Source organism: Bos indicus x Bos taurus, chromosome 5 (assembly GCF_003369695.1).
Source record: "Bos indicus x Bos taurus breed Angus x Brahman F1 hybrid chromosome 5, Bos_hybrid_MaternalHap_v2.0, whole genome shotgun sequence".
Taxonomy (NCBI): Eukaryota; Metazoa; Chordata; class Mammalia; order Artiodactyla; family Bovidae; genus Bos; species Bos indicus x Bos taurus.
In genome coordinates this window covers 90,860,373-90,877,401 of record NC_040080.1, presented here as the reverse complement: position 1 = coordinate 90,877,401, position 17,029 = coordinate 90,860,373, and the positions used below count along the sequence as shown (strand labels likewise).

Genomic DNA, 17,029 nt, shown 5'->3' with positions numbered 1-17,029 from the left:
CTTTGGTATCATGAACTGTTTTGTTGGCATTTTTAAGTAATTTCCCTTTCAGACTCAGAGATCTTTGAAAGCGAGCACAGTACCCTGCTAACCTCTGTGTCCTGAGCACACAGTAAGCAGAAAATCAATGTCTGCTCAATCAAATAAGTGAATGATAGATTTTAAAAGAGATTTCAGAAAGTCAATCAATAAGACTCTTTAGAATTATGGCATACAACTTTTTTAATAAAAGTTTTTCTTTTTTTTTTTTAATATTTATTTGGCTGCACGAGGTCTTAGTGTAGTACATGGGATCTAGTTCCCTGCTCTCGGATCGATCCCGGGTCCCTGCACTGGGAGCCTGGAGTTTTAGCCACTGGACCACCAGGGAAGTCCCGACATACAACTGTTTTGTAGCATTTGCTTAGAGTAAAAATTAGACTTAATAGCTTGTACAATAACTATACAGATATTTAAATCATTCAATGGTAACAGATGCCATAATAATATGGCAGCTTAAGATACTGGCACTAATTAGTGAGCAGCTAATACTCACTAACAAAACACTTAACCTTTCTGAGTCTTGGTTTTCCCTTCTGTTAAATAAAAAAAAAAGTGAGGCTCGAATGACATAACTTATCAAATCATAACACAAATACAACGTATTATCAGACAAATTTAAACAAATTCCCATCATTAGTGTTATTTTATGTGCATACACTTGACTAAAACATACGATTTAAGTTCAGACAACAAAGCTCATTGCCAAATATACAAAAATATAATAGTACATGTAGGTCATGAAAAAATTTCAGTTATGAGAATACTTATAGAAACCTCCTACCTATTCAATTAGTCTACAGAAAAATTTGTGACTAGGTGTTAGTTCAATTTTCAGTGATTCTCCAGACAGTGCTGGCCTGTTCTTTCTGCTGCAAACGCAGGCAGCTTGAAGTACCAAGTCCACAGTGACCCGCCTGAATGGAGCACCAGCCACAGCACTGGGCTCTGCGACGCGCTCTGCGGCAAACGGCCCAGGGAGGCACAACCTGCGTTCCAGCGCAGAGCTGGCTCATCTGCGACCCAAGCCTGCAGCTGAAAACACAAGTGAGCACAAAGAAAATTCTTTAACGGCATACAGCTCAGGCAACCGCTGTAATTAGGACCCACTACAGCCTGAACCGAGAAAAATGAATAAAATCGAGGAATGAGAGCAACAAAGCCAATCACACACGATAAACACATAGTTAAAACTCTCTTTTTTCCCAAAGAAAAAAGTACTTTTGTCAGAGCAGTAACTGTAGAGAAGATGTAAAACAAACAAAGGTCCCTTCAAAATATGCTAACAGGCATCACAAATAACACTGTGCTATAGATTTGGGGATTGTTGGTGGTGGTTTCAACTTCACTTGAATTCCTAAAAATGTCTACCTACTTCTCTAGTCAACCATTCTCTGTACTTGAAGCAAGAGAGACAAGCAGATGGTCAAGATGCTGACACTGCAGGCCTGAGGTTTTTCAACTGTATTTTTTCCAGTTTTCCATCGCTAAAAGAGATGAAATACTGGATAATGTAGCATAAATCTTTAAGAAACCATTTCAAATCCCAGTCACATGCCAAACCAAAACAATCCTGCAACAGGAAAGAAACCATGCACTTGTCCTGAAAAATGCTGAAGCCTTAGCCTTACAGTCTGTAGGACTTTCACACCTTCTTCAAGGAAACGTGAGCTAGCCAGTATGAGTCCTAGAAACAGTTCCTTGGAATCATCTCTAGAAACAACCAGAGAAGTAAACAATAATCAGCTGGAAGCAGATATACCAAGAATAAGGAGCTTCCAGGATTTCCCTCTCCAAGTAAAAGCAATTAACTCCTATTTTTAATCTCTTTCTGACGCAAACATCCAGCCAAACTTCTTTCCTCCTAGCTAATCAAAGATAATGGATGTGTTACTCTAACTTGCTTTAAAAGTCCAATTTGAATGAAAGTCATCATGGATTGAATGACAATGCTTTAGTCTAGAAGAATGAGGTATTTTGAGAGGTAGAATCAAGATAGCAATACCCTGAACATTTCACAGAAACAGACTCATCCACCATAACTGATACTGGGGGCTGGCCAAAGAGTAACTTCCCAACTGATGAACTGAAAAATAATACGTTGCTAATTGAGTGCAAATGAAAAGGGCACCTCCCTATACATTGGGAAACCCTAACAAGGTTATTAAGAATAATTATTTCCTTCCATGCCCAAGTGACTTTATAACACTCAAATCTACTTCTGGTTTTTTCTACTATAAAGGATGGGGGGAGGGGGTGTGTAGAGAGACTGCCTTGATAAGTAAACAAAAAGTCAAAACTCTCCTGGAAACTTGTCACATTCTTCTTTTCCAATCAGTAATTTTTAATCCACTTGAAAAATGCTAGTGGAGAGGGCCTTTGGCACAGAACTCAAGAATATGCAACTCTGGGGGCACCACCACAGTACTGATATCAAGCTTGGAGAGAATGCTGCTTTTGTCTCAGAGGCAGCCTGTGACAAAAACAGGAACTTTATGGAGAACTGATCACAACTGCACAAGAAGCCTGATCACATGCCCACAACAGAGCAACGTTTCTCTCATTGTTGTCCAGGGACTTCTCGAATAATAGTGGCTCGATTTATTCCATTCTTTTAATTCTCAAAACCAATCCAAGCGTCCTTGTAACAATCCATTGTCAAAGGAAAGACCGTGCCGGCCAGGATTTGCACCTCTCTCCTTTCCTCTTCTAAGATTCCAAAAGGTGATCAGATGCGGAAAATTCAGCCCGAATAGAGGCACCGAGGGGGAAAAAAAAAAAAACACCACACAACCCTTTTGACAAAGGTGGTCTAAAAGCCGCCCCGTGTGTCTCTCTGGGTTAATGCCACTGCTTCTGGCCTCCTTAGGACCCTCAACGGCCCACCCCGCTTCTATCTCACTCCTGTCACTGGGCAGGCATCTCGCATTGTTAAACAAGGAAGAAGAAATGCTGGCGGATTTCCCCTGTGTCTCTCTCTTTTTCTGAAGGGGGGAAGGGGAGCTGAAACAGGAGTGGGGCCCTCCCCTGGAAGAGAGTACAGGAGCAAGCTGTCAGCCACCCCGCGGGCGGCCTCACCCCCACCCCGCCCCCACCGTGCCCCGGCGCCCGGGCAGAAGCCTGAAGCGGGAGGACACAGCTTTGTCTGGGGTTTTGGGGGGACAGAGAGCGCAGAAGCAGCCCGAGCCTGAGGAAGACCTCTCCCCCCAGCCCCGGCTCCCCCGCTCCCCCGCTCCCAGAGAACACAATGAACCACACGGAAAGCCACTTCCCGGGGTAGGAGAGGAGGAGAGAGACCCTTCACGTGAAGCCCAGGCCAGATTTCCGGCACCCTCCTCCCCTCTGCCCGCACGGCCACCAGGGCGCGCGATGGGGACCTGGTCTCCCCTCGCCGCGATCCGCAGCGGCGCCCGGGCGCCCGCTCCCTCGCCCGGCTCCTACCCTCCGAGAGCTCCAGCTCCAGCTCCGCCAGCTGCGCCCGCACTTCGGGCGGCAACGCCGCCACCGCAGCCGGCGAGGGCTCCAGGCCTCGCTCCGCCATCCCGGCTCTACCAGCCACACTCCGGAAGACAAACGAGGGGGCCGAAGGAGGGACGGACTGACGCGGGCCCACACCCCGGCTACAGGATCCGGCTCCGGCCGCCGAGCGCCGCCAGCGCAGCCGCTGCCGCCGCCGCCATGAGCAAGGGTCATGTGAGCCCGGCGGCCCCGCCCCCGGACTCAGGACGCACCGCCTCCGCAGCCGAGTCAAGCTGCGGACTCCCGGGCTCATGGCGCCCTCTACTGGGAGATTCCTGAAACTACGCGTCCAAGCCGGCTGCCACAATTTCTCTCCAGTGAAATGGGCTCACTGTGTTGCTGTGGACCCGGACGTTTACCTTTTACGCACTCGCGAGGAAGGAGTTTTCAGGGGCCCCAGACCTTGCTTTTTCCAGTTCTCTGCACCTAATAGTGTATGCTTTTATCTTGTCCCCTGCTTCGTTTCCCGGACTATTTGACACCACCCATCCATAATAACTTGAACTCAGGCAGTTCTTTTTACTGGGGCTTCCTGGTCACATTTACCAGGAGCTCTTTGTTTCTAAGGGGCTTCCCAGGTGGCGCGAATTCGTAAAGAACCCGCCTGCCAAAGCAAGACATGTAAGAGACTCAGGTTCCAATCCCTGGATGTAGAAGACCCCCTGGAGGAGGGCATGGCAACCCACTCCAATATTCTTGCCTGGAGAAGCCCATGGACAGTAGAGCCTGGCAAGCTATGTTTCTATTTCAGTTCTAGCATTTAAGACAGAAGGAGGAGAATGTGCGTCCTCCTGCCTAGACTTCTGACCTCTTTCCAGAGAACTTCGTCTTCTTTGTCTTTTTATCATTCTCGATGTATCATTAATAGGTGTTCCAAAAGTATTAGTATTTTAATTCAACTTAAGGATCCAAACCTGTATGTATTTTTTACTACTTACGTATTTATTTTTAAATTTGCGGTTGCTCTTTCTTGCTGTGTGCTGGCTTTCTCTAGTTGGGTGAGATGGGGCTGCTCTTCATTGCCTTGCACAGGCTTCTCATTGACGTGGCTTCTCGCGGTGTGGAGCGCAGGCTCTAGGCACTTGGGCTTCAGTAGCTGCAGCAGGTGGGCCTCAGTAGTTGTGGCCCGTGGGCTTTAGTTGCCCATGGAATGTAAAAATCTTCCCAGACCAGGGCTTGAACCCATACTCCCTGCATCGGCAGGCAGATTCGAGTTCACTGTACCACCAGGCAAGTCCAGACCTGTGTGTATTTTTACCAGAAACTACTGGGACAGTTGCCTTAAATTGCCATTCTTTAATGGTATTGTCCTTTATGTAAATGCCAAATCTCCCCATACAGTTTGAGAGAATTCCAGTATTTTTCTTCCCCTTCCATGCTGGTCCAAAATTGGTGCTTTGAGAGTTAAGGCCTCAGCATCTATTCTGTAGTAGTTCATGGGCTGGAAGGGGGAAAAATTTTTTTTAGGCTGAGAAAAGAATTTCAGCTTGAAAAAAGGAGTGTAACATCATGCCTGATTGGGTAGTAGAGTTTGAAATTTCCTTTTAACTGCAACAATGTAAGAAAAATCTGTGGGAATGTAAGTGTATCTATCCTCTGGTTTACAATGAGGACTGTGGCAGCTTTTGCTCTTTAAGGTGGCAAATTTGTTGACATTCCTCCCATCAAAAAAGTGAGGTCCAGGGCTTCCCTGGTGGTCCGGTGGTTAAGAATCCACGTGCCAAACATAGGAAACAGTCTTGTGGACACAGTGGGGGAAGGAAAGACTAAGACAAATTGAGAGAATAGCATGGAAACATATACATCACTGTATGTAAAACAGATAGCAAGTGAGAATTTGCTGTGTGAAACAGGGAGCCCAACCCAGTGTTCTGTGACAACCTAGAAGGATGGGATGGGGAGGGAGATGGGACGGGGTGTTCAGGAGGGAGGAGACATACGTGTAGGTGTGGCTGATTTGTGTTGATGTGTGGCAGAGGCCAACGCAATATTGTAGGGCAGTTGTCCTCCAATAATTGTATTTTGTTCTATACGTCTCAATATTGTACAGTTATAATCTTTAATAATTTTTTTTAAAGAATAAATACAAAAAAAAAAAATCCACCTGCCAATGCAGGGGACATGGGTTTGATCCCTGGTCTGGGAAAATACCACATGCTGAGAGGCAACTAATACAACTAAGCCCACAGGCCACAACTGCTGAGCCCACCTGCCTAGAGCCCGTGCTCTACAAAAAGAGAAGCCACCACGGTAAGCCCCGCGCTGCAACTAGAAACTAGCCCCTGCCGGCACAATGAGAGGAAGCCCTTGTGCAGCAGTGAAGACCCAGTGCAACCAAAAATAAAAACTGAGGTCCACGTTCCCTTCCCTGAACCTGGCTGGGCTTCTGACTGCTTTGGCCAGTAGACTATACAAATGGCACTACGTGACTTCCGAGGTTAGGTCCCAGAAAGACAGGCAGCTTATCCTTGGCCTCTTGGAATTCTCCCTCTCCAGAGAACCACTTTCAAATTGTTTCAAGAGGGACTCTCCTGGTGGTCCAGTGGCTAAGACTCCCCTGCTCCCAATGCTGGGGGCCCAGGTTCGATCCCTGGTCAGAGAACTGGATCCCACATGCCACAGCTAAGACCCAAAACAGCCCAATAAATAAATATATATATTTTTAAATTGTTTCAAGGAACACACGTTTAGGCTAAAAGAGAAGGTGTTATTTACTGGAAAGAATGATTAATACGAGGCCAAAATTCTCAGGCTTCAAGGCAGATTAACTGCCGACCAGCAGAAATACAATGTGACTAGAGATGTAATATTAATATTCTAGTAGTTATATCAAGAAGTAAGAAGAAATAGCACATCTCAAAACTAGCTACATCTCAAGCGTTCAGTGACTAATTCTGGCTAGTGGCTACTGCATTGGACAGCACAGGTCTGGACACAGTCTTTACCTGTTTTACCGGCACATGGAATTCACTGGGATGAATAGTCCAGAAGCCCACTAAGTTTTTGCAGCTGATATATTGCCAAAGACACTCCAAATCTGGCTGTAACTACTTCCAGCTGTTCAACACTTAAATCTCTAATTTGCAACTCCCACCAATAAGGACACAGCAACAAACCATGCAGCTCCCAAGAAAGACATACCCACCCATACATAGCAGCATGGCACAGTATGCCAGTGAAAGACAATGAACAACCATGTTACTCCTGGAGATCAGAACCAGAGGCTGCCAGACTAACAAACTTACTCCATCTGCCAAGGTAGGGCACCCTCACTAATCCTGCCAGGCAGGATGGTGAAGTGTTTGCAGAAATGGCTGCAAAAATGTGCACCCCCCATCCCAAGTATTCATGACCCTTATGTAGACCCCTTCCTACACATGGGGCTTGACCATATGGTTGCTTTGACTGATGAGACAATAGCAAACACAACATAGAGATTTGGAAAGTGCTTATTGCTTATCCTCTTTCTTTCTGCTTCTGGAAACTCTGAGACCACCGTCTTGTGATTGAGTGGGAGCTGGACTACTAGATGAGAAGAGATATGGCCCAGCTAGCCTCATCACTCTCTGCAAAACTCAACCAACTGCAAGCTGTACACGAGGCCATAGCCTGCCGGTTGATCCTGGGGCCACAGGTAAGCCCCGCTGAGCCCAGCCCACATGGCCAAGGCACGTGAACAGCAGATGGCTGCCGCTGTGTGTCACTAAGTCTTGTTACGCGGCAAAACTAAGACACACGGGGTGTGGCATGTGCTCAGGAGTGGGGTCTACTGCATATTTTCTCATCTTTTTTTTAAAGGCGAGAGCAAGATTCCTACATGTATATTTTCTGTATTCATGTCTTTATTTGTGAATTTTACTGATTTATTTCGGCTGGGCTGTATCCTGGTGGTGGGTGCACACAGGCCTCTCTAGTTGTAGCATGTGGGCTTAGTTGTCCTTGGCCTGTGGGATTCTAGTTCCCTGACCAGTGATAGGACCCATGTCCCCTGCATTGGAAGGTGGATTCTCAACCACTGGACCGCCAGGGAAGTCCCATATTTCCTTTCCTGAATGGAAGTACTATTGTACTTACGCTTCCTTTTCTGGCTTTGTCTTTTGCAGGGCTTCTCAAACTCCAGGATGCATCAGAGTCACAGGGAGATACACAGTGGTAGATCCAACCCAGAGCTTCTTTCTTTTTGCACCAACAGGTCTTTTTATTTAAATTAATTGCATTTACATTTTAACTTAAATTCTTTTTTGTACATGCACTCTATGTTTCACATTGTCATTTTTTGAATATCTAGCATTTGTTTCACCCTGCTAGATGCTGGAGGAGATTTTTTAAAAAAGAACTTATTTCATTCTTAACATCAACAGACTTACCAATAGGGGATATAAGGTAAATATTATATTTACTTAAATATTACACATTGCTGTCACTTTTAAACAAAGGGCCAGTACAATTCTAAACACCAAATACATTAAATCAATTTTCACACAATCCCTTTAAGGGACTATACTGTTAGTTTCTACTTTTGCTGGTGATGAAAATGAGGCATGGAGATTTTAACTTGCTTAAAGTCCCATAGCTAATGTGTGGCGGCGCTAAGATTGAAATCCAGGCACTCGAAAATCAAACCTCAAGTTTCTAACCATTTTATTGTACTGCTACTGAGAAAGAACAGGCTGCTTAATATACAGAGTTCTAAAGTTAGCACTTATGTCTCAGGAAACACTATCCTTTTTTTCTTTTTTTGCTTAGGAAAGTAATAACACAAAAGAGAAGATGGCTTTCCCTATAGTTTGAGGCCCCAAACCTTTAAAATTACATTGTACCAGCAATTTCACAGATATAACCCAGATTTTCTGACTTCATAGCTTTGGGATGTTGCCCAGTCAGTAATTTTCACATCCAACGAGTTCTGTGGTGACACTGCTGTTGCTGGAGTAAGAACTGCACTTTGAGAAACATCGGTCTACTGGATGTGTTGGAGACAGTTAGCTTGCCTTGAAACTCCAGGATTCTGGTCCACGAGGAACCATTTCAGTTCTGAAAGAGAAGACTGCATAGTCCCAGAGGTCCTGGACGCAGAGGAGCTGGAGGGCAGAGCTGCATAATCTTGGGGTTGTCTTCCTTTGAGGGACAGATGAGATTTCATGTAAATGAGCTCTGTGTGTGTGTGTTCAGTTGTGTCTGACTCTTTGCGACATCCTGGACTGTAGTCCGCCAGTCCATGGAATTTTCCAAGCAAGAATACTGGAGTGGGTAGCTGTTTCCTACTGCAGGGGATCTTCCCAACCCAGGGATTGAACCCGTGTCTCTTGCATCTCCTGCATTGGCAGGCAAAGATTCTTTACCACTATCACCATTTGGGAAGCCCTGTAAATGAATTCTACATATTTTTAATTGTTTATAATGGAATAAACGTTTGTTGCAGTTGAGTGGGCCACGGCGGAGGGCGTGAACTGTCTACCCAAAGCCCATTTCCTTTCCTTTCTACTTTGTCTAGAGAGCCCACCCACCACCACAGCGGCTAAAAATGCCAGGTACTCAGCCGCACTTGCCACCCAGGCATTAGCATAGTGCCCCATTCCCACCAGGGTACCTGAAGGGAATGCTGCTGAGGCAGAGGAAGTGTGGAGGTGGAATTCTCGGAAAGACATTCCTCCCTGATAAGGGAGACATATGAGGAGAATCCTGAGAACTCTGCTGGGGCTCTTGGATAATTTTACCCTAACAGTGGAAGTGGTAAGTCTGGCCAACAAAAGCTTGGAACACAGGGGCAGTCAGAGTCCTGAAGGTGGCGGCAGAAGGCAGCAACCTGGAGTGACTTGTGATCTACCTCCTAGGAATACCCAAAAGGTGCGTGAGCTGGATGAAGAAGAGGAGAAGGATGTTGTCAGAGAATCTCTCTGGTAGGCAGAAGTGACAAAATGGTTTGCATTCATGTTAACAGGCTCTCACTTGTATTAGGAAAATCAAGGTTACAGAAAACCTACTTATAATTGAAACTATGTAAGAAAGCGCTGTATAAACTGGAAGACATTACATAAAGTAAAAAGCTTTTGTGAGATGAGCCAACATCTTACGATTAGTGTGGAGATTTTTATGTTAAGTTCATCTGAAACCATGGGAGAAACAGAAGGAAGCTACAATAGGATCTCTTCAACTTGGCATGGCTCAGGAAAGTATTAGAAAGAATGACCTCCTGCTTAACGTGCTGTGACATATTACCAGGAGAGGCTGAGGTGTACTTTAAAAGGAAAGGCATCTTTTCTCACTATGAGTGTAAGTGAAATGCTGGCAGGCAGTAGAAAAATAGAATAAACTAGCTGAACACTTTAAATGCTAATATTCGATCAGTTTGCATGATCCAATCCCCATTATGATCATAGCTGCTTCAACCATAGCTGTAGAGATAAAAAGATTATGATATGGTCAGAGGTGAGATCAGTCCATTTACTATTTCTATTTCATTCTAGTATGGAATGAATGTATAACAATGGGTAAAAACAAACCAGCCAACCTTCTGTTTGGAGTGTTACATCTGTAGGAAGTAAAGCAAGTAACAACCTATACAGAATTATGTACAACATTAATTTAAAAAGAAACTACAGAGAAGCACCAATCCCACGCCTGGGCATATATCCAGAGAAAACCATAGTTCAAAAAGATACATGAACCCCAATGTTCCTTGCAGCACTATGTACAATAGCCAGGACATGGAAGCAACATAAATGTCCATCAGCAGTGGAATGGATAAGGAAGATGTTGTAAGTATATACAATGGAATATTACTCAGCCAGAAAGAGGAATAAAATTGTGTCATTTGCAGAAATGTGGATGGAATAGAGACTGTCACACAGAGTGAAGTAACTCAGAAAAGGAAAAACAAATATCATATGTCAATGCATATGTGGGATCTAGAAAAGTGGTATAGTTGATCTTAATTTGCAAAGCTGAAAGAGAGGCACAGAGGTAGAGAACAAACACATGGAATACCAAGAGAGAAGCGGGGGTGGAACTGGGAGACTGGGATGGACATGTATATACTCGACTATGTATACAACAGATAACTAATGAGAACCTACTGTATAGCACAGGGAACTCAGTGCTTTGTGGGGACCTAAATGGGGAGGAAATTCAAAGCAGATACACGTATACATGTGGCTGATTCACTTTGTTGTACAGCAGAAACTGACATAGCAGTGTAAAGCAACTATACTCCAATAAGAAAAAGAGAAAATTATATGAAATTCAAAAATGAATAAATAAATAAAAACTATGAGAGACAAATTTTCCATATGCAGACTTCCAGGTAACTAGGGAATTATTCCTGCCTTCTATGAGGTGGAGTTTAACTTCTCACCACTTGAGTGTAGGCTATATTTGGTAACTCGACTCCAAAGAATACAGTATGGAAAGAGGAAGCAAAAACTTTCCGGTGGAAAAACCTGGCAGACACCGCCTTAGCTCGGTGATACAAATAAGCATTATCAGTCCTCTTGAGAGTATGAACCTTGATCCTATGGGATGAAAACGGTGTTTCACTTCCGTTGTCTTTCTCCCCAGAATCCATAGCTCCAGTCTAACCAGGCGGAAAAAAACAAATTGAGAGACATTCTACAAAACACCTGACCAGTATTTCTCAAAACTTTCAAGGTCATCAAAACAAAAAAGTCTGAGAAACTGTCACAAACCAGAAGAGCATAAGGAGACATAATAATTATAAGTAATGTGGTATCTGATGGGATCCTGGAACAGCAAAAGGACAATAGAAATCTCAATAAACCATGGACTTTGGCTAATAGTACGCATCAGTGCTGGTTCTTCAGTTTTGACAATTGTACCATACTATCTACCATAGTATTAATAATGTAATATGTTAACAGTAGTAGAAATAGGATACAGGGTATATAGGAAAGTCTGTACTATCTTGGCAACTTCTCAGCCAATTGAAAACTATTCTAAAATGTTTATTTACAGTAAAGAAGGACCATGGGGATTTTAAAATATTTCTAACATTAAGTATAAAAACTAATATAAGTTACCTAATACACTGCTTTCAGAAATATCAACATTTACCCTATCTTATTCTTTACAAGGAAAATTTTATAGAGTTTAAGCCCTTGTGAACCCTTTCATCCCTTCTAAGATTTTTCTTTTTCTACATGTTTCAGTTCAGTTCAATTCAGTCACTCAGTCGTGTCTGACTCTTTGTGACCCCATGAACTGCAGCACCCCAGGCCTCCCTGTCCATCACCAACTCCTGGAGTCCACCCAAACTCATGTCCATCGAGTCAGTGATGCCACATCTATACACGACCACTGGAAAAACCATAGCCTTGACTAGACGGACCTTTGTTGACAAAATAATGTCTCTGCTTTTTAATATGCTGTCTAGGTTGGTCATAACTTTCATTCCAAGGAGTAAGCGTCTTTTAATTTCATGGCTACAATTACCACCTGCAGTGATTTTGGAGCCCAAAAAAATAAAGTCAGCCACTGTTTCCCCATCTATTTGCCATGAAGTGATGGGACCAGATGCCATGATCTTAGTTTTCTGAATGTTGAGCTTTAGGCCAACTTTTTCACTCTCCTCTTTCACTTTCATCAAGAGGCCCTTTAGTTCTTCTTCACTTTCTGCCATAAGGGTGGTGTTATCTGCATATCTGAGGTTACTGATATTTCTCCCGCAATCTTGATTCCAGCTTGTGCTTCCTCCAGCCCAGCGTTTCTCATGATGTACTCTGCATAGAAGTTAAATAAGCAGGGTGACAATATACAGCCTTGACGTACTCCTTTTCCTATTTGGAACCAGTCTGTTGTTCCATGTCCAGTTCTAACTGTTGCTTCCTGACCTGCATACAGGTTTCTCAAGAGAGGCAGGTGAGGTGGTCTGGTATTCCCATCTCTTGAAGAATTTTCCACAGTTTATTGTGATCCACACAGTCAAAGGCTTTGGCATAGTCAATAAAGCAGAAATAGATGTTTTTCTGGAACTCTCTTGCTTTTTCATTGATCCAGCAGATGTTGGCAATTTGATCTCTGGTTCCTCTGCCTTTTCTAAAACCAGCTTGAACATCTGGAAGTTCCCAGTTCACATATTGCTGAAGCCTGGCTTGGAGAATTTTCAGCATTACTTTACTAGCGTATGAGATGAGTGCAATTGTGCGGCAGCTTGAGCATTCTTTGGCATTGCCTTTCTTTGGGATTGGAATGAAAATAATCAGTGCAGTTCAGTTGAGTCGCTCAGTCGTGTCCAACTCTTTGCAACCCTATGAACTGCAGCACACCAGGCCTCCCTGTCCATCATCAACTCCCAGAGTTTACCCAAACTCATGTCCATTGAGTTGGTGATGCCATCCAATCATCTCATCCTCTGTTATCCCCTTCTCCTCCCGCCTTCAATCTTTCCCAGCATCAGGGTCTTTTCCAATGAGTCAGTTCTTCACATCAGGTGGCCAAAGTATTGGAGTTTCAGTTTCAACATCAGTCCTTCCAATGAACACTCAGGACTGATCTCCTTTAGGATGGAGTGGTTGGATCTCCTTGCAGTCCAAGGGACTCTCAAAAGTCTTCTCCAATAATGCTTCTCTTCAAAAGCATCAATTGTTAAGTGCTCAGCCTTCTTTTATAGTCCAACTCTCGCATCCATACATGACTACTGGAAAAACCATAGCCTTGACTAGATGGACCTTTGTTGGCAAAGTAATGTCTATTGAAAAAGGTCTACATGAACAGTATGAAAAGGCAAAAAGATAGGACACTGAAGGATGAACTCCCCTGGTCAGTAGGTGCCCAACATGCTACCGGAGATCAGTGGAGAAATAACTCCAGAAAGAATGAAGAGACGGAGTCAAAGCAAAAACAATAACCAGTTCTGGATGTGACTGGTGATGGAAGCAAGGTCCGATGCTGTAAAGGCTAGTATTACATAGGAACCTGGAATGTCAGGTCCATGAATCAAGGCAAACTGGAAGTGGTCAAACAGGAGATGGCAAGAGTGAATGTTGACATTTTAGGAATCAGCGAACTAAAATGGCCTGGAATGTGTGAATTTAATTCAGATGACCATTACATCTACTACTGTGGGCAAGAATCCCTTAGAAGAAATGGAGTAGCCATCATAGTCAACAAGAGTCCAAAATGCAGTACTTAGATGCAATCTCAAAAGCGAAAGAATGATCTCTGTTCGTTTCCAAGGCAAACCATTCAATATCATGGTAATCCAAGTCTATGCCCCGACCAGTAATGCTGAAGAAGCTGAAGTTGAACAGTTCTATGAAGACCTAAAAGACCTTTTAGAACTAACACCCAAAAAAGATGTCCTTTTCATTATAGGGGACTGGAATGCAAAAGTAGGAAGTCAAGAAACACCTGGAGTAACAAGCAAATTTGGCCTTGGAATACAGAATGAGGCAGAGCAAAGGCTCATAGAGTTTTGCCAAGAGAATACATTGATCATAACAAACACCCTCTTCTAACAACACAAGAGAAGACTCTACACATGGACATCACCAGATGGTCGACACGGAAATCAGATGGATTATATTCTTTGCAGCCAAAGATGCAGAAGCTCTATACAGTCAGCAAAAACAAGAAGTGAATAAATAATATAGATATACAAATGGACATTATCTTCTGCATATTTATAAAGTTTGTGTGCATAATATCATATTGTATACCGCTTTCTGTATGTATGTATCTTTGTCGTTCTAGATAATTCATTTTAACTGCTTATTGATACTGTTGTAGTTGTTTAGTCGCTGAGTCACGTCGACTCTTTCGCAACCCCATGAACTGTCACCCTCCAGGCTACTCTGTCCATGGGATTTCCCAGGCAACAATACTGGAGGGGATTGCCATTTCCTACTCCAGGGGATCTTCCCGACCCAGGGACTGAACCCATGTCACCTGTATTGGAGGCAGATTCTTTACCACTGAGCCACTTGGGAAGCCCCAAGACCATGTTATAATTTATCTCTATTAAACATTTAGAATTTGGGGCTTGTTTTGGGGTTTTCATTTTTGCTATTACAGAGTTCCACAAAAGTCTTGTATACATCTTCTTGAGTACATATGTGAGAATATCTTGTCTGTATCTGAGTTAAGTTTGATCACCTTCACCTGCATTACATATTGCCAAATGACTTTCCAAGGAGCTAATACTCCCACCAGAAATCTAAGAGAATTCCCAGTACTCTGCATTTTACTGTACTTGATATTAGCACACTGTTGAAATGTTATCAGTATGGTTAATAGGAAATGATATCTTGTTTTAAAAGAGAATCCATATTTCCCTGAAAGACTTTATTATTAACTCTTAGGTTCCCATGTCAGTGTACTGGATTTTACAAGCTTGCCCTTTTTCTTCTCCCGCTTTAGATTAGATTTTTCTAATTGTTTAATAGAATTTTTTTAAATGAATCTTCCTTATGGTAAAATGTATTACAATTATCTTTGGTCTATAGCTTGTTTTTGTTTTACTTTGGTTATGATTGAATCTGTGCCCCCTAGAGTGGAAGCGCAGTGTCTTAACCACTGGACTGCCAGGCAACTCCCAGTATAGAACTTTAAAACAATACTTTAATATATATATGTTACTTAATAATTTACTTATTTGGCTGCACAGAGCCTTAGGTGCAGCATGCGGGACCTAGTTCCTAGTTCTCTAGGGATCGAACCTGGGCACCCTTCATTGGGAGCCCAGAGTCTTAGCCAATGGACCACCAGGGAAGTCCCTAAAATAGTACTTTTTAAAGGGAAAACACACTCAAATATTTAGGGATGAAATGGTATGCCTGAAATTTGCTTCATAATAACCCACTGGAGGGTGGGGTAGGAAGACGGTAGAGGTAAATCTGAAACAATATTGGCTGAGGTCATAATAGGAGTTGGGTGGTGGGAATACGCAGCTTGAGTCTACTTTTGTACATAGTTTAAAATGTCCATAATCAAACATTTTTAAGTACAGAGAAAATTTCTTATTTCTGCAGAAGATCATAGCTTTGTAATTTTATCTTTTTCTATTTTATCTAATATTGATATGTATGCAAGAGAAAGAATATTTTAAAATATGAACCTACAAAGCAATTTTTTTTTAAATTGCTAAAAAGTCTTATAATTACCGTAGTTAAAAACTTGGAAATATTGTCTACCCAGAAACCCAAGGAAATCAACTAAAATACTATCATTCACTCATTCATTCATTCAAACACACTGAATTAATGTAACATGAAAGGCACTAATACGGTGTTTGAAAAAGGTCTCTCTTGTCTTATAGCAATAGTTGATCAAAGAAAAAGCCATTCTGTTACAGCAAAACATAAGTAGACATAAACCTAACAAGAAACATGTAAGATTTATATGAAGAAACTGTAATCATAAATAATAGTTACCTATTCCCAGATGAGAAGACTCAATATCAATACTCCAAAAATTAATCCAGAAAGATTAATGCAGTCTATTTTCTAAATCTTGACTGATTCTAAAGTTTAAATGAAGATTGGATGTTCTCAGTTGTTAAGTTTTGTCTGACTCTTTTGTGACCTCATGGACTGCAGCCCACCAGGATCCTCTGTCCATGGGATTTTCCAGGCAAGAATACTGGAGTGGGTTGCCATTTCCTCATCTAGGGGATCTTCCTGACCCAGCAATCGAACCTGAGTCTTCTGTATCTCCTGCATTGGCAAGCGGGTTCTTTACCACTGTGCCACCTGGGCTTCTTGAATGTTCAAGGAAAGTAAAAAAAAAAAAGTTTTTCACTGTTTAAACGAAATAAGATAAACACTTCATAATGCACCAAAAGAAAATGAATGTATTTAAAAGTTAAAATTTAGAGAAAAAATGAAGAAAAGAGAGTCGCACAGATCAAGATTGATAGATTATGGCCCTCAAAACAATTAAAAATGCAAGAAACCATATTTACAAGTTGAAAATTTTAGAAGTTACGATAATATACTTCTAGTATATTTAATAGACAATTAAATATACTAGTATATTTAATAGACAATTAAATATACTAGTATATTTAATAGTATATTTATCTAGTATATTTAATAGAAATGAAATAGCCAGATCATAAAAAGAGCCCTACCAGTCAACAACAAAAAAATGATAACCTAATGGAAAAAATAAGTAACATTTAAAAAATGACTACCAAGTTTTTGAAAACTTACCAGAAATCAAGAAGCTGCAACTTTAGCAATAACAAATAAAAGGAACCTAAATGATACATAGATACTCAGTTATCCCTTGATAACTGAGGACCACAAGTTACAGGATCATCAAAGCCCCAAACTCTTGAGGGTGATTTGTCCTGTTATGTGAAAGATTTGTCATATGCACACTGGGAACAGAATTCTTTCCTTAGCTGCAAGGACCAGTTAAACCTATAACTTATACTGATCAATCTTTCCTGTCACATAGAGAACACACTTGAGAAAGAAGCCAAGACACAGCTAGCAGACTGGGCATGCGAGGG

At 42.3% G+C, this 17,029-nt stretch overlaps 1 protein-coding gene across 3 annotated transcripts in view; it reads right to left on the bottom strand.

Annotated features, from left to right (window-relative positions):
- The window catches only part of DIP2B (disco interacting protein 2 homolog B), a 229,803-nt gene extending 226,080 nt beyond the window's left edge, over positions 1-3,723 (bottom strand). For all 3 annotated transcript variants that reach the window (XM_027542839.1, XM_027542841.1, XM_027542840.1), the window contains exon 1: positions 3,481-3,723. In XM_027542839.1, coding sequence (XP_027398640.1) covers positions 3,481-3,580 — 100 coding nt within the window. In that variant the 5' untranslated portion in view covers positions 3,581-3,723. The remainder of the gene's footprint in view (positions 1-3,480) is intronic.
- Positions 3,724-17,029: the final 13,306 nt, after the last annotated feature.